This window comes from Gadus morhua, chromosome 13 (genome assembly GCF_902167405.1).
Source record: "Gadus morhua chromosome 13, gadMor3.0, whole genome shotgun sequence".
Taxonomy (NCBI): domain Eukaryota; kingdom Metazoa; phylum Chordata; class Actinopteri; order Gadiformes; family Gadidae; genus Gadus; species Gadus morhua.
The window spans coordinates 19,912,925-19,938,002 of record NC_044060.1 but is presented as its reverse complement, the minus strand read 5'-3'; the positions used below and the strand labels follow the sequence as shown (position 1 = coordinate 19,938,002).

The following is a 25,078-nucleotide window of genomic DNA, read 5'->3' as shown; positions in this document are numbered from 1 at the left end:
AAAGAAAAAATAATTCAATATTTATTTGCGGTATAAACATGTCTCGTGTTATTTCCACATACTGTACAATACGCAGGTGTAATCATATTTTCATCTCTTCACACGGGCCGGTGAATTGCCTGCGGTAAACATGCCCCCTCTTTTAATAAAGAGACAGATTGCATCTTTTAAAAACTGTTTACAGCACAATACAAAACAGCTATTCAAATTGTGTTAAGCTGTAACACCATTCAAGATGCATTGTCCAAAAAATAAAACAAAACAATAAAATCCCTGAAAATTTCCTCAGTGAGGTAACGTTTTGAAATCATTCACTTTGACTTTGCTTTAATGCGCCCTGTGAGTCCTTTGACCCCCGCTGCTTGCTATTCACCCTCTTCCTTCGGAGTGACCCAACATTCTCACCCAGGGGTAGCTACAAGAAACACAGAAACCGGCGTTCCTGCTATCTGGCAAATTTACAAACCGCGGAAAAAAACGAAAAAAGTTTCTCTTTCAGTTGTTACAAAGACACAGACAAAAGGAAAAGGACAAGAGAAGCAGCTTGAAATGAATAGTTATCTAATAAATAGAAAAGATCAGTTTACTGAAATATATTTCAATCCTAGGGTGCAAGTCATAAAGTTGGAAAGTGGGATGTGACTTCGGAGAAAGGGAAGTCTGTTCAAGCATAATAGTATTATTCTCGTCTCTGATGCCATTTTAGGAAATGAAAATTGCATATAAACCCCTAACATATATATTTTATAAAGATATATATATATTTATATATTGATATTGAAAGGCCACAGGAATAGAGCATAGACATTAATTGAAAACAAAAAAGAGCTAGTCATTATTGAAATCAGGTGGCCTGTTCTTCCATTGTGAACAAAACGGGCATGCTAAACCACAGATGTTTGAGGGCTTGTTTGAGGGGTCGAATGGGTGTGTGCGTTTGTGGGTATGCGTCAGATGACAGGTCATTTAGTGAGTACTAAACAGTCCTGTACATATTTTGGACACCATAGGTGAAATTAAACTTCAGCCCAAAGCAATTGAGCAGGATCTTGTTCTAGGAATACGGTATATGTATATATTATATATAACAGAGTACAAAAGAATAATTAAAAATTCAGAGGTCTTGGATCTATAAAATACTGCAAAACGGTGTTTGATATATTGCAGAGTAATACAAAAAGACCGCGTTGACCCGTTACAGTAAAAGACAGCTCATTGCCCAGTATGACGTTACGTTCTGATTCAAACAACAGATAACAAACATGTTATTTTACATCATAAGAAGAATCTTTGTCTAAAGTGAGATACAAAGAGTATTGAACAGTCAGCATTAGAAAGAAGTTAGAAAGAATATGTAAGGCCAGCTATGATAAAGCCTGGTCGGATTCAGCAGTCTTCCCTCCTGAAACCCAGTTCTTTGTTTCCGTTTAAGACCCTGTCCACATCACATAGCATCTAAGCTAACAACATCTTATCGTGCTTTGACCCATTTGCTCCCACATTCTGCCACAAACCGCTGTATGTATACACTTGATGTTGCATGTTTACCCCCTCAAATACTAAAAGTGCTTTGGAAATTGTATTAAAGCGGAATGTTACAGAATGCCTCGGAGGGGGGGGCAGGTTTGTCGGGTCTTCTTAGTTAGGACAACAATTTGGTAAAAGAGGTTGACTTGGCTCATTCAGGCCAGCACTGGTGATGTGGACACGGTCTTAGAAACCTCCCAGCTACATACTGTCCACCACTGTGACCAGTGGCGGGAACAGTAGTTAAAAAAACGATTCTCATCATCCTCCCAAATGGTTAGAGCAACATCTAACCCTGGGGTAACCTTACTGTCAAGAGAGCATTCAGCACCTCTGAGAGGCCATGTAAAAGGCCAGCATGATGAATCTTTCACCATTAGCACTGTAATCATCTTTTAGTCTGTAATATTCTATTATATTACATATATAATCTACCCAAGGCTTAAGGGTGAATCGACTCGGACATTAATCGTTTTTCGAGAGAAAGAGGTGATTCTTTGAACACAATGATCTCCTTTCTCTCCTCTCCAACTGCAATGCAGGAGTGGGAAGTGGATTCAGTCGGAGCCTACTCGTCTTAAGTGCAGTCTGTTACTGAGGCCAGTCCCAGTTCTCTGTCCCTCCCTCCCCGATTACTCCCCACTCACACAGGGCTCCATCAAACCCTTACCAGCTACACCCATAGCCTAATGCTACTGATCCCAGACTCAAGCCTTAAAGACAAGACAATCCACCAGCAACCCCAGTCTCTAGACCTATTGGTACCACGTCAGTTTTTGGAACATTCTAGCTCATGGACCCAGCGATGGGGCCAAGCAATAGGGCAACGTCATCAGCATGAAAGTGTTCAGGCACTTCTTTGTGCAAGGTTGCTTCGCAAGAGTTTTCCACAAACGTTTTGTGGGAATTTTGTCGTTGTTGGAATTAACTTAAAAAGAAAGACAACTGTACATAAAGAAGTACATTTCTTATTGGAAAGGAAATGAGACGTGTAACTTGAGCTAGTAGCTGCTAGATTCCGTTGAGACATTTGGATCAACCAAAATCCTATAAAGTCCAACCGTATACCAGATGGTGATAAAGTGGTTTAATCTAAGATCAATACAATCATGGCTCTAATTACAACTCTTAACACCTTAGCCTGAGCACCAAACTATTCAGCTAACCTAGCCTCATGCCATAAGCCTTGAGCCCAGCCAAAGCAGCCCTCCAGCCAAGCCCTAGTCCCGACTCCCTCCCCAAGGGCCTTTATAGCTGGCGGCTCCTGTCGCGGCCTGGGACTGGCCTCCCCATGCCTCCTCTCTGAATGTCTCTTTATCTGCCTGGCCCGAGCACTGGCGTCAAGTGCCAACAAGTTAATGGCTACGCCACTGTGCAAACTGCATTAGGTCATTACCAACCTAGGGGGATAAAAAACGTCAAAGAAAACAAAACCAACGCAAAAAACGAAAAGAAAGACGACCAGAGATATCCCAACGCCCGGTCGCAGGCCTTGCTTCTTCTTCTTCAGCCTTACAATTTCCTAAGAGTTCATGAGATTGGATTACTCTATATTTTTGGACAAAGATACAATTTTTGTATGCGTATATATAAAGTATACATGGGTACGTCAATGTACACAAGAATAACAAAAAAAATGCATAGACACACACTTATTAAGGTCTGCCCATACATGTTCTGCTTTGTAAGTTACCATACATACATCACAAACACACACTTTTTGTTAATTCCTTGGTTTTTAAAAAACTCTACTACATTCAGTAGAGTGGGATTCCCTCCACTTGGCACCAGTCAACTCAGTGCAATGGCTGAGAAACGTATAGAGGACGACGTCTCATAAATTAAGCACTCTGTGGATTTCCGTGTTGCCATCTTTGTATGAAGCTATCTGTCCTGCTGTCGCGTTCACTCCCTTGTCCCTTTTCCTCTTTCTTTTTTTCCCTCTAGGACGTGTATTGTTTTGTCGTCGGTTATCACGCCTCCCCCATTTTTGTTTGGCCATCGCCACAGCGCGACAATCAGGAACTCAACCGGAACACAGAAACAAATAGCTTTAGCATTCCTCGCCGGGCTCCCTCGGTTCTCGGGGACCTGTCATCAATGACCGATCCTGCCCCTTCATCAATGACCGATCCTGCCCCTTCATAACGCAACTCCAGTGGCCTCTGGCCACGTCTGGGGGGGGGGGACTAAAACATTCATTAAAACCGGCTGCTCCCTCCTTGCACGCAGCCTGTGTTACCGTGGCAACATCAACACTACCACCACCTCCGCCGCTGCCACCATCTTCCTCGACACTCCCCCTTTCCCCTCTCCCCCTCCGCCCAACCTCTCTCCTAGACGGAAAATAGAAAACGCCCTGACGCCGCGGGTCCTCATGTGGACTCCAGGGTGTCCAGCTGGAACACGTTGTGATTGGTCGGCGTGGTGAAGAACAGCTGCTCATTGGTGGGCGAGGAGGAGTGGTTGTCACAGGGGCTGTTGAGGCCCAGCGTCCGCTCAAAGTCCAGCAGCTGGCCCATGAAGTTGAAGTTGGGCGAGATGTTGGACTTCTTGCGCTTGACGAAGTCATAGGCGTCGTTGAGCGACAGGTTGAGCTTCTGCATCAGGTAGGCCACGGTGACGGTCACCGAGCGGCTGATGCCCGCCAGGCAGTGGACCAGGATACCACACTTCTGAGCCCGCGCCTCGTCTGGGGAGGGGGGAGGGAGGGAGGGAGGGGGGGAGGAGAGAGGGAGGGAGGGAATAAAGACAGAAGAACAGATTAGAGACAAACAAGAAAAAAAAATATCTGGCTGTAGAAGCAGTTTTAGAACACGATATGATGACGGATGAGTCATATCCTGCTGTAGGAATGAGGTGATTTCCAGTCGGCAACTTTCAACTTGAAATATAGAATTTGATACACACAAAAAAAAACATCGCAACCCCAAGTTAATCAGAACCTCTGCTTCCAATTAATTGTATCCCAAACTAGTACAAATCAGAGAAAAACTTATGATTCCTTTCTCTATAAGAACCTCAATGAACCCCTACATCGTTTCACACCGACATCTATAGACGACATGCTTTTATTTTGATACGACACTATCTTCATACTAGATCTACCACAAGGTTTACCAAACATGTACAACCGTTATTGGAAGCCAAAGATAAGTGCTTCCTTCCTCATCCCTTTCTTCTTCAAAACCTATCCCTTCCTCCATCTCTTAAACTCTCTCCCTCACATGTGCCAGCCTGCTGTCACTCTATCTGCCTGCCTCTCTTGTAATAGGATTGGGGTTAGTTGGCTCTCAAGTCAGAACTGCTGAGAGGGATGGCAAAATTCATTTTGAATGTGATCCGTGCTCCCTCACCAAAATAAAAGTACCGGCATACACATTAAAAAAATACCCTCTTTGTTCTCTAAATAACTTAATTATACAACCATGTAAATCATCTCCGGAGTCAAATGTGCAAACAAGGCCTATGCAAACGGCATCTTATGCCATATCTGATGTTCAGATTCCTGATATTACAGTGGATAGGAAGCGGTTAAAATCTCAATAAAGATTGTACCGTAAATGGGTCTGACTGGTACACAGCAGTGAAAACAAGCCCACAAAAACATTCCATGGCTCATTTAAGCCTGGAACCTTTCATAAATTAGGAATCAGAAGGTTGCGCCATTTTGCACTCTAAAATGGAGAGTTATTGGAGTATATAAGTACTATACAGTCAGAATTTGGTCACAAACCAATTGAAAGGAGCATAGCAGAAACTAATAGCTGCCGCAATAGTGCTTACCATATAGGAAACATAGAGGAAGCATTGATTCTTTTGGTCTTGATGGTTTTTCCCATTTTTTGGGGTACATTCTGTGTTGGCAGGGCATGTGTCTAGTTTTCTTCTGCCTCCATCCCTCTGCAGTAACAGTTACACCACGAGGGATGTCCACAGCAGAGGAGAACTCATCCAGGTTCAGGGAATGACACTCCTTCCCAGGGTTTGGAGCCAGCCATCTGGCTTGTCTAATTACCACAGCACCAGAGGTATGAGCAATGATTGAAAACAGCGGGCTGCAATCGGTGAAAGGAAAACGTGGAAGGATTTTTGGAAATCTAAAAGGTAGACCCATCATGGTGATACAATGCTCTGTGGACAAGCTGCGCTGCAGCATTTGTACGACATAACTGTGGGTCTCCTCCACTATTAAAAGACACATCGTTCTTGAAGAACCAAGAATGATGTTCTTCTCTAGGAATCTACTTTATTCACACGGATTTCAGGGAAAATCACGTCCACTCAAAACCTGAGTGCTGATGCTCTGGTTTTTATCTCTGCAATAAAAGATTAATACACTGTGCCTCGACATGAATATAATATTTACGACCATGTAAGTAACAAAAGAGTCGATTCCGCTCTTCATGCACAGAATTGATCCAGAAATAGGCCTACAGATATTTTTTTTACATAACAGTTTTTCTCTGAATTTGAAACCCGCAATCTGTAAAGCATTACTTTCCTTAAACAACATTCCTTTGCGTAGAGAAAAAAAAGAAGAAATTGGAAACAGAATGAATCTGGAGGAAGAGTAACACAGGTCATAAACATGCACATGTTGACACACACACACACACACACACACACACACACACACACACACACACACACACACACACACACACACACACACACACACACACACACACACACACACAGCGCCCCCACTCACCAATGAAGGAGATGGCCTCGGGGAAGAACTGAGACAGGTTTTGACTCCAGTGGTCGGAGATGGGAATCTGCTTGTACTTAAAGTCTCCCTCGTGCTCGAACATGTTGGGCAGGTTGGGTGTCACGTTGAGTATGTACTTAATGTTGTACTTCCCCAACACGTCCAGGTTGGTTGAGTCCTTTGCGCAGCCCAGGTACAGGTAAGGCAGGATCTGCACAGGGAACGCCGGCTGGTTGTTGGGCAGGGGGCTGCCCTCCGACTCGGTGGCGCTGCCGGGCTCGCGGTCAGACTCGCCGTCGGAGCAGTCGGAGCTGATGCGCAGGCCCCCCAAGCCCAGGACCGAGGTGGGCGGGGAGCTGCTGGGGCAGCAGCAGTCGAGGTTGGTCTCGCAGTGCTCGGGGAACTCGGACTGGAACTTGTTGAATCCCCCTGGAGACAGGAACGGTAATCAGTTAGCATGTTGAGATACGCCCCCACCGCCCACCAGGTGATCCAGATAGAAGGAGGACAGCTTCAAAGGGACACCCTGTTCATTCACACACACACCGAGCGAACAGCAACCCACTGCGGTACAAGACCAGCGATCCATGTTGAAGTAATCATTACTTAAATCGTACTGCTAATATAGATCGGGAATGTTTTATGAACTAAACAAAAAATAATAATTAGGTCATAAATATATATTATTATGATAAATCTGTATCAAGGGTTACTTAAGAAACGGTGATAATGTATATTAGAAAACCTATAACAAAGAAAGGATCGGTTCTAAAAAGGTATATAGTGACTATTGAGATTACATATTATGTTAGTTAACCCATAAACTGTGAATGATGGCTCCATTGAGAAAGCATCAACCCTCGGAAAAAAAAAAGCAGCTTCGAAAGAGAAGGACACTGCTAGAGAGTCTGCTGCAACACTCCTCAGTGGACTTTTTGTGAATGGCAGCCATGCTTGAAGTGTCTGAATCGTTCCATAAATATAAATGTAAACCACTGGACGATGTCGTACGATTACGGAAAATGTTTTTTTTTTTTTTTGAGTGGGTCGTTCATGATTAATAAAAAAACCACAAAGATCTGTGTTTTTGTTTCTCTTCCAATTCATTCATGAAATAAACTACTGGTCTCTTCCTGCAGGAGCGCCACACCGACGTAGCCATTTTGAAGCATTAATTGAAAACACATTGAACCAAAGTTTTTACTTGGGGCAGATTCCACAGCTCCTCAATTACCGCCCCCACACAAGCATGTCCACATCATTTCATTCAGTGATTATTTTCGATATAATAGGCCTATGTGTCGTCATCAAATTAGCCTGTCGAATTTCCCCCTATGCGGAAATATTCAATTTTACCACACAGGCATGTATCATACCATGACAATAACGTCAGACTAAGATTAAAATGTAAAATAAAACCACTAGAATGTAATGAAACGCTTTATTGTTCTCCTCAAATTTGTTATTACAGCCCATTGTCAAGAGACCAGTCCAAGTTGATTAAGTTTGGACTCCCCGCTGCGCCAGTGATCAAGTCTATCGCTCGTTATTAGTAATAAAAGGTGCAGTAGACATTAAGGTCACACTTCATTTCAAAATGTGTTACCTGAAAGGTAGCCCCACTACATGAGTTATTTAACTAACCAGCATAATGTGGCCCAAACATTACTTGACTAGATGTATTAAGGTGTTTTAACGTGGGCTCGAAAGGAAAAATAAATAGTTTTCGCTATAACTGTTATTACAGATATTTATGTCTTGTTCATATGTTATTATTAAATACAAAAGTAAGCCAATAGTTTGAAATTAATAGAAGCGACACAGTCATTCATAAAAAGAAAATCACCACGCAGGTTCAATTAAATAAAAAATATGTATTTAATTGTGTGTGTGATATCACCTTGGAGATAGTACGCCTTGCAGCCATCGTCCCTGAGTTTCTGCAGAAGCAGACCCAGCACGGAGCTCCCTGACCCGTTCTCCTGCCACTCGGACGTCGCCTCGTCGTATAAAACAACCATATCCGTTTTGCACCGCTTCACAAACTTCTCCTTGTCCTCGTTATTGGGGATAATGGACCGGATCGGGAGGTTGCCCTTCTTCAGCCTCCGGAGCATCAAGCCCGGGATGGCCAGGTTGATGGCCGACTCGACGTGAGAGGACTCGTAGAGCTCGTGCGAGCGGCAGTCCAGCAGCAGGAGCGAGCAGCTCGCCCCAGATTCCAGTTCCTCTTGCAGCCATTCCGCGCTCTTACTCGACATCATCATAGTCACGATCATGGAACCGCTCCAAAGATTGATTTTCATCAGGGAAATATTCTTGTTGTCTCCTGGTTGTGACGGCAAAGGGGGACGGGGACCAGAAAAATACCCCCCAAAAAATCACTCCGTCCAACTTCCCAGCTTCTACGACGGCGGGCGAAACACCTCCAGCGATGTCCCTCGCAGAAGCACGAGACTTGGAACATGCAGGGATTTCTTCGCTTTCCTCCGCTTCAGCCCCTAATACACAAGTGGAGGTTTCATTATACTCTGTGGACGTCCGCTTACCCCCGCAGTCCTAACTTTGCTACGCTAATAAACAGACGTTCCCCTGACAGTAAGCAGTCCTATTGGGTTTTCGGACGAGGTGTTAATATAGCACCATGGTTAGTATTTCTCGTTCCCCGACGGCGCGGATTCTATGGTTCCTCATCTCTCCACTGAACGCCGTGACAGCCGCGGAATAAAAAAGGCTCTGCGGGCATGTCATTGAGGTAGAGGGAGGAGCTGGACGAGAGATTTAAAGGCACAGGCACCACAAAAACCCTTTGAGAAGCAGTAGCCTCTGTGCTGATGTTCTTGCGCTACCCATTCAGTAATTATGGACCATTTGGCATTATACGAGCTGTTAGACAGTTAGGCTACACGTGCTCAGTGTTCTGAAAACTGCAAGGAAGTACAGCAACAATAACACAACTTTTGTGATCCGTTTGGTCATCGAGGGCAATGCATTCTTAAATAGACTTGTAACTGGTTGTATCACATCTGGTTTGGTTTAAGGTCACAATGATGACAAATAAATTGGTTCCTTTTCACAGATTCACATATTTTTTAACAGCTGTGAAGAGGAAAGCATTAACATCTTCGAAATTTCCCTCAATTTAGTTTCAATGTCGTGAGTTATAAATTCATTGAATTTATTCTATTTAGTTATGGAAGTTGTAAAGGCTATATAGGCTCAATTATAGCTTTTATAGCCTCAACGGTCAACAGTTATCATGAATGCCAGATGAAGACCAATGTAGTGTTTTTGACAGCAAGGACTGTACTGCTCATCCTGGAAACCGCTTTCCACTCAAGCTTTGGTTTATTTTATTAGGCCGGTCGCCATGGGGATGTTGCATAAGGCACTTTGATAAGAGAGAGGCACATTTTGAAACGTATAGCAGGAATGACCCCTAGCAGGGGTCTGCCCAAAGTATTAATAATGCATTCAGCCTCTGTGTGGTTACACCTCTGTGCACTGTGACACACACACACACACACACACACACACACACACACACACACACACACACACACACACACACACACACACACACACACACACACACACACACACACACACACACACACACACACACACACACACAATGATCTAATGATGCCATCAGCAGGTTGTGACAGAGGCTGAGGGTAGCATTTGATTTCCTCACAGCTGCAGGGAAGAGAAGTGGGGGATTCACCAGCCGCAGACAATGGTCCTTTATCCCCCCCCCCCCCCCCCCCCCCCCAATGACTTACACTCACACACACACAAACAAAAATTAACACAAGTGCTCACGCAAGAAGCATGCCACACACACAAAATAGAAATAGTCCTTAACAGGAGGACAATCACTCATTCTGCAAAAAAATTACGCTGTCTGTATGACAATAGTGAAACTGTACAACAATAGTGAATCTGAAACGTGTGGAGGGAGGGAGGCAGGCCGATGGCAGACACGCAACGGCTCCAATTAGAATCTCCTAGCTCTGTGCTGACACTTCCATCACACTTCCCCAATTATAATGGTGGAAGTTAGGGTGAATTAGGGTAAACACATTCCTGTCAAAACAAAGTAGCAAACCAAGTCTTAGCTGTACTGATTTATTAACAGTGTGCGCTCATGAAAAATGGAATGATCCAAATATTGCAAATCTTTTTTAGACACCGCTAAAGGCTACATAGCACATTGATGAATATTTGATATCGTATTGATTTTTTTATTAATGAAACCATCCACTTATAATGAATGCTTCCGATATTACAAATTTCCCTAGTTTTCTAAATGAATTCGTCTTAGGTTTGTTTTATTTTACACACCGACCAAACGCACGCACGCACGCACGCACGCACGCACGCACGCACGCACGCACGCACGCACGCACGCGCACACACACACACACACACACACACACACACACACTGCCATCAAGAAGATCCAATGATTCTACTGGGGAAAAAAGACAAACCTAAAAACCTTAAGGCAGGGGGCAGCAGCTCTTAACGTCATCATTCAGCTGCTCCAGAGAGCTATAATGTGATTATCTGAAGACAGGAGGCAAGATATGCAGTGGTTTACATCAGGCTGTAGCAGATACCCTAGCCTGCTCCTCTCTGCTGGAGCTCTGAATGAAAGGTACAACACATCCCCCCGAATAACCCGCGGGTTGAGGTGGACCCCTATATAAGGAGAACCAAGACCGATGTTTCCTAGTGAGCCTGCTCACACCGAGATGCTCTCTTCTGCAGGGGAAACATTTAATGGGTAAAATGTTTGTGTGGAACACGTACAAAGTGCTCCAACGTCTTCATCTTCAACTTCTCCTTCTTCCAAATGGTTCACTAAGTATCACAGCTTTTATTCCTCTCCAGGAAGTTCCTGAAGCGAATTCCGATCAAGTCTCGCTTCCCTAACATCGTGCTACCCCTGTCCGACAAAAGACGATGTTGGTACTGTGGGAAACGGTGTGGAATGGACCCAACATCTGGCCATTCAGTTCCTAGGTCGCTCTGTCTTTTCACTCGCCTCGCCCACCTCGGTGGCTGGAGGTGAGCCGCTCCGACGTCTCCCACGCCTCTAATGGCGTTTCCTCGACTGCTGCCATTCCAGCCCCCTGATCCCCCAGCCCGACCCCTACCTCTGCGGGCCATTCATTCAAACAAGCATGTCTGGGAAACACATCTCCTAACCTTGTGCTCTTCTTTCCCTCTTTTACAAATGGACACGATTTTGTATCCAGATTCATCTTATCGTACCGCGTAGGTTTTACATACAGACATCTTCCCAGCTTGATGGTCAATTACCTCTACCATCAAAGAATGAATCATTTAGAGTCATCAGGAGGACTTGAAGTGCATATTGAAGTTAAAGAACAACCATACGTCTGAACTCTATTGCTTGGAAAGAGCAACAACACATTACAATACACAAATAGAATCATCATAGTATATGGCTTCCTTGCATAGGCCTGACTGTTCAACAGAGGGGCATCCATCCTTCAGGTTCCTTTAGAAATGCTCACCATCTCTACATCGACACACGTGGTTTAAAGAAAATCTAAAGACAATCTCACAAGTGACAGTATACCGGCAACAAAGGCGTAAATATTTCCCAGAAGTGCCAGTAGGTCACAGGACGAGTTTCTCCACCTCGGGAACAACGCTTGAACGGCTCTCGAGTTGTGAAACACCTCTACGAAGCAGCAGCGGGAGGTGGATCTACTCCAACATGCACGCTATGAAACCCGTGAACCGAGCAGAACCAGCGGGCCGGAGAAAAACATGTGGTACTCTCAACTCAAGGGTGTCTGAGGAGGTTGGATGCTATTAATATTTTAGGAGACCCACGCATGATCGGGATACACAAACACATTTGTTTACATACATTTGCGAGTGCCCTATACATGGGCCTCTAATGTGAACTGTAGGCAGTCCCTGAGCGGCAGAAACCCCCTTTGAAGGTAAATACACGATCAAAGCCTGAGCTGAAGTGTTTGAGGCTTAGCTTTTTATTCGATTATTTTCCTTTTTTTTTTTTGCAGAGGAATCGATTAAAAAGGCCACAGACAATGACGTCATGACATAAAGTTGTATCGTTTGAATGATCAAAGAGTCAGAATTAGATAAATTGAGAAGACATAGGCAATTTAAAATACAATTCCTTTAGTACATCAACTCCTGGCCATGACCCGCTGCCCTATAACTTGATGTAGTACTATGTGTACAGTTTTTCCCTTATAAAACTTGTCTCACATAGGTCATACAGTTAAGGAATAAAATCAACCAAAGTCACCTTGGAGGCCATTTGTATTCAAAGACTACATCGCACCCCAGAAACATTAGATTAAAAGGACTTTACTGCACAAACGCAACTTTCACCTCCAACTAAATCTTATCTTTCTGTGTAAACATCGCAGCTTAGTAGGCAAGGCTGTTCCTAGGATAATAAAAGATAGTAAATGAGTCATACTTTATGTGGTAAATCTGGCTCATTCACACACAAACACACACACACACACCTGTGTGTGTGGTGTGTGTCGTGTCTGTTTCTGTGTCCGTCTGTGTGTGTGTGTGTGTGTGTGTGTGTGTGTGTGTGTGTGTGTGTGTGTGTGTGTGTGTGTGTGTGTGTGTGTGTGTGTGTGTGTGTGTGTGTGTGTGTGTGTCTGTGTACTGTACACACAGACAAACGGCATTGTGTCATAATCACCATGACAGCCAAGTTACATGGCTATAAAACTAAGAGTCCAAAGGTGGCCCTAGAACATATTACACGTTTTCTAATGAGCTCATCTTGGTACAATAGTTTTCCCTTTGCTCCTCTTTTGGCATTAATCAAACCATACACTACAAATATGGTGAGTGAAAATCATATAAAACAAATGTCAATCAATGCATTTTAATCATACATTGCACAGGTTTGATAGGGGAATTCTCTGAAATTTTAACATTTGAACATTACGACATTGTTTATTCGAAAACTTAAAAAAGAGCTGCGTTTCAACAGGACATTTTTTCTGAAAGTAGGCTGAACAGGTTTTCAAAAGAAAATGTGAGGCTGTGGTATTATCCGGTTTGTTTTGAGGGTTGGCCTATTATAAAGTAGGCCATGAATTATGCATGCTCTTCGAAACACACCTTAAAGCATGTTTGAGCTAGTTTCACTTCAAACGTAGTAGGTTATTGTTGTGGTACTTATGAAACTCCGCTTAGAGAGGGCTAAAATAAAACGACTTCTATAAGCAATAAATTTAAGATTGGGCCTAGATTATGGTTTTTTCGATAATGATTGTACACTAAAGGTGTTGACGCAATATTGACCCTTATCAAATCACTGTTTCAAACACTTCAAAAGCTAAACCGCATGGAGGCAAATATGTCTTAAAATGTAGTTTAATTAAATTATAGTAATTGTAGTGTTTGTATGTGTGTGTGTGTGTGTAAACACACACACACACACACACACACACACACACACACACACACACACACACACACACACACACACACACACACAAACACAATACAATTACTATAATTAAAATCAAGGGATAGTAATAGACTTATTTTGGCCTTATATTGCTCCAAGTAACAATTGTAAGCAGATATCCCTTTTTGATGGTTAAAGCAGACTTTTCCTCTTTCTTTAACATCCAAAAAAGTAGGACAGGAAAAGGAAGAACGAGCCCTACTCTAGAAAACGGATGAAATGGAAAACACCGTTGAGGGAGCGAGAGCCAAAAGCGTGGGTCAGAGAGTATAGGTGGCCAACGCCAAAACGCAGCCACACATGACAAATTACAGCCCCATCCCCCCCCCACCTCCCTTGTCAAGCACTGGCCAAACAAGCAGAGAGTGGGCGGGGCTGGGGAAGAGGAGGGAAGAGGAGGAAGTGAAGAAAGGAGAGCAGAGGAGAGTCCATTGGGAGGAAGGCGGTCTCAACAGGAAATGAGGCACTCTGGCATTCTGCCATGTCCAGCAGCGGCCAGAGGCGGGAAGCTTGCACAACTCACTTCTTTTTCATCATCATTCCTCTTTTTTCCTCTCTTTTAAAAGGTTCTTGTTAAGGTCAACAAGTATTTATAATAGTTTTAAATGTTTAGTTTAATATAAGTTAAACTGATAGTATGCTACAGTTCAATTGATGAATTAATAAAATAAATGAATAGAAATATCAAAATATGGTCTAAATGTATGTATGTTTTGGAACACATTTTTAATACATATTATTCAAGGTTCTTCATACGAGTCATCTTGCGGTCGCGTGAATAAGCCAATGTAGGAATGAGCATTAAGTGAGTCGAACTGCCACCTGCATTAACAGTAAGCTCCATAAAACCCATCTGTAAGGCAATCTCATACCTTCTCAATCCATAAACCTGGTGGAAGAAAATATCTAAATCATTGTCAAGAAAAAATGCTACGGAAAGTAGACGACGATAAATAATGGTGTCCAACTGCTTAAAAAAAACAGCACACAAACACACACACACACACACAGATAGACACACACACAGTCAGTGGTGGCTGACTGGAGGAGCCCCTGAACACCAAACATATCCAGATGTACTCCTCATCACCAGGATTAGCACCCCCCCCCCCCCCCACACACACACACACCCAAACACACCCACACACACGTTACTGAGTTCCCTCTCCCCCTGTTCAACTGCTGCTCCTGGCAGGCAGTCTAGTGGAGGCCCATGCTAAAAGCATTAATTTTTTTTAAAGTGTGTGTGTGTGTGTGTGTGTGTGTGTGTGTGTGTGTGTGTGTGTGTGTGTGTGTGAGTGAGTGAGTGTGTGAGTGTGTGTGTGTGTCTGAGTGTGTGTGTTCGTTCTAGGGGCCCAGACAGGAAGGAGTAGAGTGGGCCCGGCAGCACCGCTTCAGAATTACGGTTTTTGCTTTTTTAATATTTATTTTCCATCAGTCCTGGTCGGCTGTTAAGAAAAAAGAAAAACAGCCACAAATACTTTCCTGTTAATGATGTCACCCTACGCTTTGGCTTGGGATCCTACTAGAGCAAGACGTTGAATCATCCGTTGTGGACGCTAGATGTTTGTATTGTGGTCCAGTTGATGGCGGGGATGATGCAAGGAATACTAATTACAACCAGATCCGTGTTTACGAAAAGGTCTGGCCGAGATCCCTAAACTGCAACATCCGTACCTTCATGACCAATATCTAAATAAAGGTTTGTTTAACAAAGGATAAGGGGAGGACTGTGTACACTTCAGACAGAACCAAGTGAAAGGAGCCAGGATATCTTAAATTAGTTTCATCGGACTGAAAAGACCTGGAGGAGGAACCAGTGAGGTCATCGTTTTGGCAAGGACTATGATAACAAAGCTCTTTAAAACACACACAGACAAAAAAATAGCCAGCAAAAAGTCATGTTAAGTCAAAAACGATTTACTATAAAAGTACACAATATAACAAACATGTACAGTACAATTATATACATATTGAAATGCCGCTATGAAACCCTTCACAATCAGGGATTCTGCACCAACATTAAAAAATCTCTTTCCCGATCAATAAGAAAAGGCACAATTATTCAAATCATGGAAATTCAAGGCAATTGTTACCCATGTCAACATAAAATCCACTGAAGGATTAGTTGGTTTTGCTTTTTGAAATAATAAATATGTTTGAAATTGAAAATTCGGCCAAATGCCAGATATGTAAAGCTTTTATTAATGATAGTTAATAAATAGATTAAAGGGTATTTCAATTGTGAGTTTAATGGAAGCTGAACCCACAAATCTATTTGAGTCTAAGGAATGTTTAAAAAGGTGTTGATGTTCTTGATACAGTAACACTAATTGAAAAAAACTATTTTTTATTTTTTAAAACTTATTTCTAAATGGAGTTCACACCTTTAAAGCTACCGAGGCCCGCACACACCAAGATGAATGCCACCAAGTCCAAAAATAGTCATGGGCACACAAGCCGCGATATCGTGGATGTGCACACTTCCCCTCTCCGACGCACCAACGCTTGGCGACAGCTCCTTGCTCAGCAGAAAAGAGTCTGCGCTCAGCACTATTCTCAGTGAACAAGTCCTCTAATAGTTGAAACCGTCACTCCTATCTTTTAACCAAGAGAGCGCGTCATGTCGTGGTGAACCGCCGATGCGTGTTGTCCTATCAGATAAGCTTGTGCGGCCCACAAACCCATTCAGGAAGTGCGTCTCATTTATGTGAATTGCACACAGGGCGTGTTTTATTTTCTTAACCGCTGAACGATTGAGGACCTCAAATGGCGCCCTTACATGCTAAAAAAGTAGACGGGACTATTTGAAGTGTGCATGTGTCGCACCAACTGTGCTAGACCCGATGTGTACCAACCACAACATTGTACATGCTGCCAATCTCAGGTAACCCCCCCCCCCTCCCTCTCCGTCCCCCGTCCCCCTGTCCCTCCCTGCTGTGGCGGAGGACTACCCCTGGCTGTGGAGCTGCTGCTGCTGGACAATGTCCACCTGGTTCTCCAGGCACTCCTTCAGCTTGTCCTCCGTCAGGGTCAGCCTCTGCTCCAGGATGGACACCGTCTGCGTGGAGCGACGGGTAAAGGGGAGGGCAGTGAGGGGGGGGGGGGGGGGGGGACAGAGAGGGTAACAGAGGGACAGAACAAAGAAGTAGGACAGGAGAGAAAATGTGGAAGAGGTTACATATGACGCATTTTAAACTGTCTGAGGCTGGAGATGGAAAAACCCGCTGCCCTTCATTGATCCTTTTCTCTGTAAAAGTGAGTTACATGGGAGCTTGCTTACAGATATATTCCCACCCGGCTCTTCCCCTTTTCAATGAACATGAATCGTTTTCTTCTTAAGACCGTGTCTGCATATTTCCTTGCAATAGCATACGCAGTAGGGCCTGCGGAATGGAAACACACCGGATAACTACAACTGCAAAAAAGCCAGGCAGAAGATTACGCACGTGGAATTTAAAAGGCCACATTTGATCTTCCGAAATAGAGGAGCACAATGGATGAACGATGAACACTGTGTTGAGACAAACAGTCTCCCAACAGCACGCCTGGGCATCGGGAGGTAAAGACATGGTGGATGAACTATAGACGTTTTAGACAGAGCGGAAGTGTTCATCTACTAAAGTGTGGGGCGGTGAGGGCAGGATAAAAGGGTTATCCTTGGTATGGAGCGGAGGAGGAGATGAAAGACAGCGAGGCAGGGATTAGTCCAGGAGAGCAAAGGAAGGATGGAGGAGGGGGAAGGAGAGATAAGATGGATGGAAGACGCGAGGAAGGGCTGTACAGAATCAGCCTGACAGTAATGCACGGGTAATGTGTTTTAGCATTTATAAGAGAGGAGGCAGTTAGCGCTTCTTGGTGTGTGTGTGTGTGTGTGTGTGTGTGTGTGTGTGTGTGTGTGTGTGTGTGTGTGTGTGTGTGTGTGTGTGTGTGTGTGTGTGTGTGTGTGTGTGTGTGTGTGTGTAGACATACATGCAAGACAATTCATCAAATTATTGTTTGCTGTATCCAAGCACAAGGGTCTGGCAGCCTTTAACATCACAGGTTTGTGTTCTGAAGCCCAAGGTAATCGGAGTCGTCCCGCGATTAATTTGAAGTAGAATCTCATTAATTTTTCTGCATATCTACAGCTGATACAGAACATGGAGAGAAGGTGTACAGGTTGATTAAATACAAGTAAGTAAGTTCTGTGTGAAAAACAAAGCAAACAAAAAGCAAAACAGACCTAACAATATAAATAGAGAAAATGATTGTTTCATAGATATCAGACCTATCAGTCCAGAACTGATGAATCATGGGTTGATGCTTGAATGTGTGTCTGCTTCGTTTTTAATTAAAAGTAGAAAATAATTAAGAAAAATAAGATTACGTAATACAAATAAGAGGTCCAAATTATTCAGGAGTACACGTCTATGCCTCAAAAGTCCAGCCGAAGTGAACTTGTAATGATTCCGGCCCTTAAACCTTGAAAAGTGGCCCTGGAATCACTACAGCGAAACGTCCGATTGGTTTTCTTCAAATGTCCTCCATTAGCGTGTCTGTCCACACTGTAATTGTTGCGGGAACAAATTAGATTTGCATGTGCAGACAGCGAAGCGGTTGGTTCCCATAGCAACAGTAACAGCTCGAGGGCCGTAGCTGGTTATGAATTGTGTAATTATAGGCGTTTGCCCGGATGTCGGACCTGGTAATGGGTGGTCTCAGTTTTGGTCGTTACCTGCTCTCTTTTGTCACAGTCTCGATCCGTTGAGGGAGAAAACAAATAGCTATTGTAGCATTTTAAATCGTCAAGACAAAAAAATAAAAAGAAAGAATAAAATAAATCAATTGATGTGGATATCCATTGCATGCATGTGCCATTTATTTGACAGGCCTGTCTAAATATGCTGCAAATCCGGCTCAATGGTTAGCCAAGTAACGACTGCAGTCATTGTTATTTAATTAACATTGCTCTGAGGATGTTTTAAGGAAGTAGCACACCATTTCCAGTGGTACCTCACCTGTATTATCTTTACATAACACAATGAAAAAGGGAGGCAGCCCGGCCCACTCATTCACAATGGCTGACAGATGTTATGTCCGGCCTTAAGCTCGAAAAAACTCAGGTACTCTCTTCAGCAGTCGATTGAATGGGAGCTTGATTAAAACATTTCTCTCTATATATTTTATTTGTATCTATATCTATGTACGTTCCAAATCCTCACTGCCGCGACAACTCGTAGGACCAGTCGTAACTGAAGGTTCTGATAACCTTCAATCTGTTTGCCAGAAGCTTGTCAATCCTGAAAAGTGCTTTAATCTACTTGAGGCAGTAAAGGGTCCCACCTAATGAATTAGAAGTATGCTGAAAGATAAAAGAGGTGACAGAAAAAGGTATATCTAAACAGTAAGCTTTGGTAATCAGGCTCGATCAAACAGCTGTCATCCTGTATTATTCCTCCTTTACAGAGCATGTAAGTTAACACTCTGATGAAGCCTGATACCATTGAGGAATCCAACCAGAATCCCCCCCGCCAAAAGGAATCAAAGGACTATGTGGTTTGACAAACATCTGAAGAAATAGGCTGATGTTATTGAATTCCTAACTTTTAGATATTTTGTTTATCTTCTACACTGAGTCTTGAATGATGAGTCTCGTCTTTTGTCCGATTCCTAGCAATGTCTGGACTGTGTGCCTTATTCACTGAACATATTGTGATGCGTCATGACATAAATATTAGTCTGGGCCACATCAACGGACCACATGAACACATGGGAATGTCACACAACGTTGACGCGTCAAAACACCCACCGCATATGAATGCAGCATCTCACGCTGCACCCAACCATCCGACATTAAACCGTTTGGATGTATGAACGGGATGAATAATGAATTCAAACATCAAATTATCACTCAAGCCTGCCCTACATTTACACGAGTAGCAGCCTAGTATCTCATATCTCATGAAAACCCACACGGTGGATTGAGGCTCAAACACAGATAAGAAAAGGACAAGAAACAGAGATGGAGAGATACAGAGAGAGCCACAGCGAGAGAGAGAGGGAGAGGGAGAAAAGTGATATAACCCAGTCCTTATGGACCAACATACAGAACACATCACGACTTAACAAAAGCACACAAGGGGAACACTGATCGCCACCAGGTCCTCTCTGGTTCATCACCAGCAACCTTATCCCCCTGCTACAGGGGAGGGAGAAAATAATAAAAACGGCTTGGAGTTATTTTTTGTTATCATCCCGCGCACTGTGGTTGTAGATCAATAATCCTCTGTTTCAACTGTGTGTGTGTGTGTGTGTGTGTGTGTGTGTGTGTGTGTGTGTGTGTGTGTGTGTGTGTGTGTGTGTGTGTGTGTGTGTGTGTGTGTGTGTGTGTGTGTGTGTGTGTCGGTGTGTGTGCATCCCCATATCCCCAGGCGAAGGACATTTTATACAGGCCTATAGCTTTCATCTTGAGTAGAAACCCAATCTCTACGCTCCCGAAATAGAATTTCCAAGTTCTGTGCAGAGTCCATATTATCCTACACAGGGACACACACACACACACCGCTCCAAGCACTTTTGGCCCCTGTTACCGTGCCGATGGTTACACAGCTGCACAAGCCACATTTCCACGATCCCATGGACAAATTACGGGACAAACCTGCTTTGTGGGGTTAACCTTGTTTTTAATGGACATCGGACTACTAGAATACCAAAACCAAACCAAAAGACTGAGACAGATGTGACGTATGATCATGAAATATGGTTTGGCGGTCACTTGGGCATTCTTCATTAAAACAATACCATTAAAACCATAAATTAGAAGGAGAGTACAAGTGCTGCCTCAGCGCCTGGCCAGCTGGGGCCACAGCCACAGCACAGAATGCCGCCCGCCACACTCAGGACAACATACATCTGACACAAACACACACACACACACACACCCCGAGCCTGTGAAACCCCATCCTGAGAGTGTCTCCGACCCGCGTGGGCGGCTCAGTCGAGTCGTCCCTCCGTACATTTGTTTGTTTGTGCTGCCCTTTCCTTCAGTGGTAAATGGCATTTTTCTCGCCCTTTTCTTGTTCGGCCACTCTACTGTTTTACACACACACACACACACACACACACACACACACACACACACACACACACACACACACACACACACACACACACACACACACACACACACAATTGAAACAAGTCAGCTACCACGTGAGCCGGCTATCCCTCCCCTCCTCAGTCGTGTGTATAGCTGGTTATATTGTGTACTATTTATTATAGTTATATGTTATACAAGTCTTTGACAGGATGGGACTTACAGTGAATTCAGACACACGGTGAATGGATTTGTTTTCTTAAAGCGCTTTTTGTTGCAAGTTGCGACGCGCTTCACAATTTATTCCTCACATTCACCCAGTGGTGAAAACTAACAAATACAAATTACTTCTTCACTATTTTACTACTAACGTTTTTTATTAGCTTTACTCCAATCCATTTGCAGAGGACTAATCGTTACACGCTAAAATCAAGCTACGAAAGTATTACCGGTATATACATTTTTTTATCCTGGCAGACTTCTGTAGTTTTTAGAGTGCTATGTATCGATCGATGAGCTGCCCATCTTACTGACGAGTTGAGGCACATCAAGCACATATTTCATGTCAACTCACAAAAGCATATCGTAAGCTACGGCAAAAGCAGCAGTATGAACGCATGGTCCTCATCCGCTAGTGCTAATGCAGCTAGTGGAGGACTACCGGAGACAAACATCCGGACCAATAGTTTTCGGAAAATCTTTACCTAGAATTTTTTACTTTTATTTATTATACACAAGTACACTTTCACCAAGATGCATACCTGAATTACTTAGGTACATTGTATTTGAACATTATGAACGTTTACTCAACAAATTGTTTTACTTACTTTTACAAGTCACAATCATCCAAGTTATTGTACTTTTACTCTAGAATGACTTTTAGCAGTTTATACAACACTGCATTAATATGTTGGCTTCATAGCTAGTTGTACTGACAGCATTTTCACTTTATTGCTAGTTGTATTGCTTCACAAGCCAACTGTATAGCCAGTTGTACTGCTTATCATGTCAACTGCAGATCTAGTTGTATCGCTTCATCAGCTGCATAGCCAGTTGTAGTGCTTCGTCAACTGTATAGCCAGTTGTACGGCTGAGCACATCAACTGTATAGGTAGTTGTACTGCTTGGTATGTCAACTGCAGTGTTTCCCCTAGATTTTTTTGTTGAAGTGGTGCTGTGAGTTGGTAACCTAGCAATGCTAGGGGGGTCCGGGGGCATCCTCCCCCGCAAGAAAATTGTGGAAAATAACCCTTTCGGTTGTTACTTCTGTTGAGATTTTTTGGGGAAAAATTTACAGATTGAGCTTACAAATATGACATAACAACCAAGAGAGTGAAGGTATCTGCTGACCCCAGATCATTGGGCAAATGTGGCTTGAACCTTTTTTTTGCAGTGGCTCTGCCAATCCAGAAGTGCCGGTGCGCTGCTGCTGAATGCATTGAGGGGAAACACTGCAACTGTCAGGCTAGTTGTACTGCTTGGTATGTCAACTGTATAGCTAGTTGTACTGCTTGTACTTACTTCTCAGCATGGCCACTGTTTATCTACTGCCTAGCCCATTCAGTGCCTCTCAAGGGAATGAACTGAATAATGTACTTTATATCAGAATATCCCCACACAAGTACTTATAAATACCTGTTCATCTAATTTTCTCATATGTCCCTCAATACAAACAGAGAGAGGAATATGGTGCCATTGTGAGTTTTTTTTTATCCTTGAGCGGAGCGAGTTGGTCCGGTCAATTATATGCATGTCTGTCAAATTCACATTCCAAAGCCAGAGGAGCCGTTGCAAGGAGGGAAACGCTCTACTTAGTCAGTGGTATGATGATAGGCCACCAAGATCAGGTCAAAGTGAGTTTAGAAGGGGGCGCCATCACTGAGCCATGGATAAAGCAAACACGGACGATAGAGTCCTACTTCATCATTACTCTTCCTTTGGGGAGCAATGAGCCTGGTACAGGAGGAATGCAGCAGGAATGTATGAAATGCTGTATAAACATACAGTACGATGCTTTTGGGATAGTTGTATGCAGCCGGGGTCAGGGGTTAGAGGTTAAAGGCCCCCCCCCCCCGCCTAAGAGGTCTGCAAGACAGCCTGTCAGGCACAGAGCCACCATTAAATACTTCCATGTGCTGAACTTGAGCGCACACGCACACACACACACACACACACACACACACACACACACACACACACACACACACACACACACACACACACACACGCGACGATAGCTGTGGTATTTCAACTTTTTAAGAACCAGTGAGTTCTCCAACTGTTTCTGTATGAATGTTGTCCTTCCCAAGGGGTACATTCATAAACTCCGGTCCATCCTCTTGCATATATCATCTTCCTCAATTACTTTCTTCAAGCAATGCACATCATTCTTTGCCCGTTTACCTAAGAATCATAGGATTCCATTTGTAATAGTTGTTTTTAGTCGTGCGCAGTCGAGGCTCATCGTAGGTATTAACGGAGTCCTCAGAATTGGGTGGGTCGTTCATGTTACACGGATCTGCTAATTAATTGCTGCATTTGTTTGGTCATTTTATAGTTCATAAATAATAGTAGCAGATAACGCATATTGGGACAGTTTAACAAGGTGAGATGCATCGTATACTGGCAATGAGCCCCATCGAACTATGAAACGTTCTTGGTGTTTCTTAATACCGGCTGGTTAAACGCATCAACAGACACGAACTGTGATCGTCTGCCACGTAACCACTTTACATATAATTTGCCTGCATAGACATAAGTTGCAAAAAACATTACCCAATAGTTTCAACAGAACCAATCAGAAGCAGCCTCTGTAACAGCCTTAAAACACGACCCTGAGAAAGCCACCCCAAAACGTGTAGAAAATAAAACACAGAGCAGGAATTAATAAGAAGCAGAGCATCTATAACTCCGTTCTGGTTGGTGTGCGGTTGGGTTTTCTGTTCCGATTTATTTTTAGGTCTGACCCTGGAGGCTTTGGTTTGGTCAGGCTTCAAACTGAGCATGCCCTTTACAAAGCTCCTGAAACGTTCATAAAAACAACAAGAGCAGAACGCACACAGCCAGATGTGTGCTACCTGTCCTTGTTTAAAGAATAGAGAGCTGCTAAACTGTTATTTATGCAAAGTTGGTAAACTAAATGTTTCTCTGAAGCAAAATGCAGTAACTTAACCATTTCAGTCAGTTGACTGAGTCCAGTTATTTAGAGTTTGCAAACCTATACTATGGCCGACATTGTAGTCATAAATGTCAGCAGTAATATATCCTTTAAAATCGCTTTCTATTCAAGTGAATGTTTAAATACGCAGTGCAATAAAATGAATTGATTCGACCAAAGCACAAGAATGAACGTCAACGTCAAACATAAACCTGCCAGAAGTATACGAAGACCAGTATGTGGCTATGAGAAACGGATGCAAGCCAGTCCTGCATACCCACTACATCCATGTACCCTGTTTCTGTGAATAAGGTTCTAGACGGTCAATGTATTGGGAGGTCACATCTCACCAGAATGAATCTACAGTGTTTATAAGATATATAGAAATCAGAAGATGTATAGCAATTTCATCAGCTGGAAAAGGATAATAGCATATTGGTTTAGAAAATAGCATAGGAGCTTGGGATTAGCTCAGGCTACCGGTTGGAATCTATTAGCAAGCTTACCCCAAAGTAATGATATGATTACATTTTGATGAATGAATGAATAAATAAATAAAAAATATATAAAGGCTTTACACAACACCCACTCTGCAGTTTCTTTGCTTCGGAGCATCTAAGCCCTTAATGAAGGCCAACTGACAAACAGTTCATACCTTTTACTTTATTTAGTTTATTGTGAGAGTACCGGTAAGGAAGTACTGTTACCTTGAGTCGCTTGTGAGATACTAAAAATGACACATCATATCCGGATGTGGTGTAACAGAGGGGAGTGCAGACGGACTCCCTAACCCTAACAGAGGGCCTCCAGAGAGACTCTTACCTGAGTGAGAATGTCCAGTTGGTTCACAATGCGTTCCAGAGTGCTTGACAGGGCTGAAGAGACCCCACCATCAGAGGTCTGGGTCTGGGCTTGGTGCTCGGGGCTGCTGGCCCGGGCCTGGGGTGGGGGCTGGTGGATGCTGGGGGCCCTAATGGACTGGGAGTGGGCGGTCTTGTTGTGGCTGCTAGGACCGGGGTTGTGAGGGTGGGAGACGGTGTGCCACTCGGTCGTATTGCTGACCTCTGCCACACTGCATGTCTGAACAAA

The 25,078-nt window shown here is 43.5% G+C and overlaps 2 protein-coding genes across 2 annotated transcripts in view; both read right to left on the bottom strand.

Moving 5' to 3' along the window:
* dusp7 (dual specificity phosphatase 7) overlaps positions 1-8,982 on the bottom strand; it is an 8,984-nt gene extending 2 nt beyond the window's left edge. The window contains exons 1-3 of the mRNA XM_030374215.1: positions 8,142-8,982; positions 6,242-6,670; positions 1-4,219 (exon numbers count right to left, since the gene is read on the bottom strand). The exon at positions 1-4,219 is cut by the window's left edge and continues 2 nt beyond it. Coding sequence (XP_030230075.1) covers positions 3,903-4,219; positions 6,242-6,670; positions 8,142-8,547 — 1,152 coding nt within the window. The 5' untranslated portion in view covers positions 8,548-8,982 and the 3' untranslated portion in view covers positions 1-3,902. The remainder of the gene's footprint in view (positions 4,220-6,241; positions 6,671-8,141) is intronic.
* Positions 8,983-15,653: 6,671 nt separating this feature from the next.
* poc1a (POC1 centriolar protein A) overlaps positions 15,654-25,078 on the bottom strand; it is a 30,265-nt gene continuing 20,840 nt past the window's right edge. Inside the window, exons 10-11 of the mRNA XM_030374912.1 lie at positions 24,812-25,069; positions 15,654-16,815 (exon numbers count right to left, since the gene is read on the bottom strand). Coding sequence (XP_030230772.1) covers positions 16,705-16,815; positions 24,812-25,069 — 369 coding nt within the window. The 3' untranslated portion in view covers positions 15,654-16,704. The remainder of the gene's footprint in view (positions 16,816-24,811; positions 25,070-25,078) is intronic.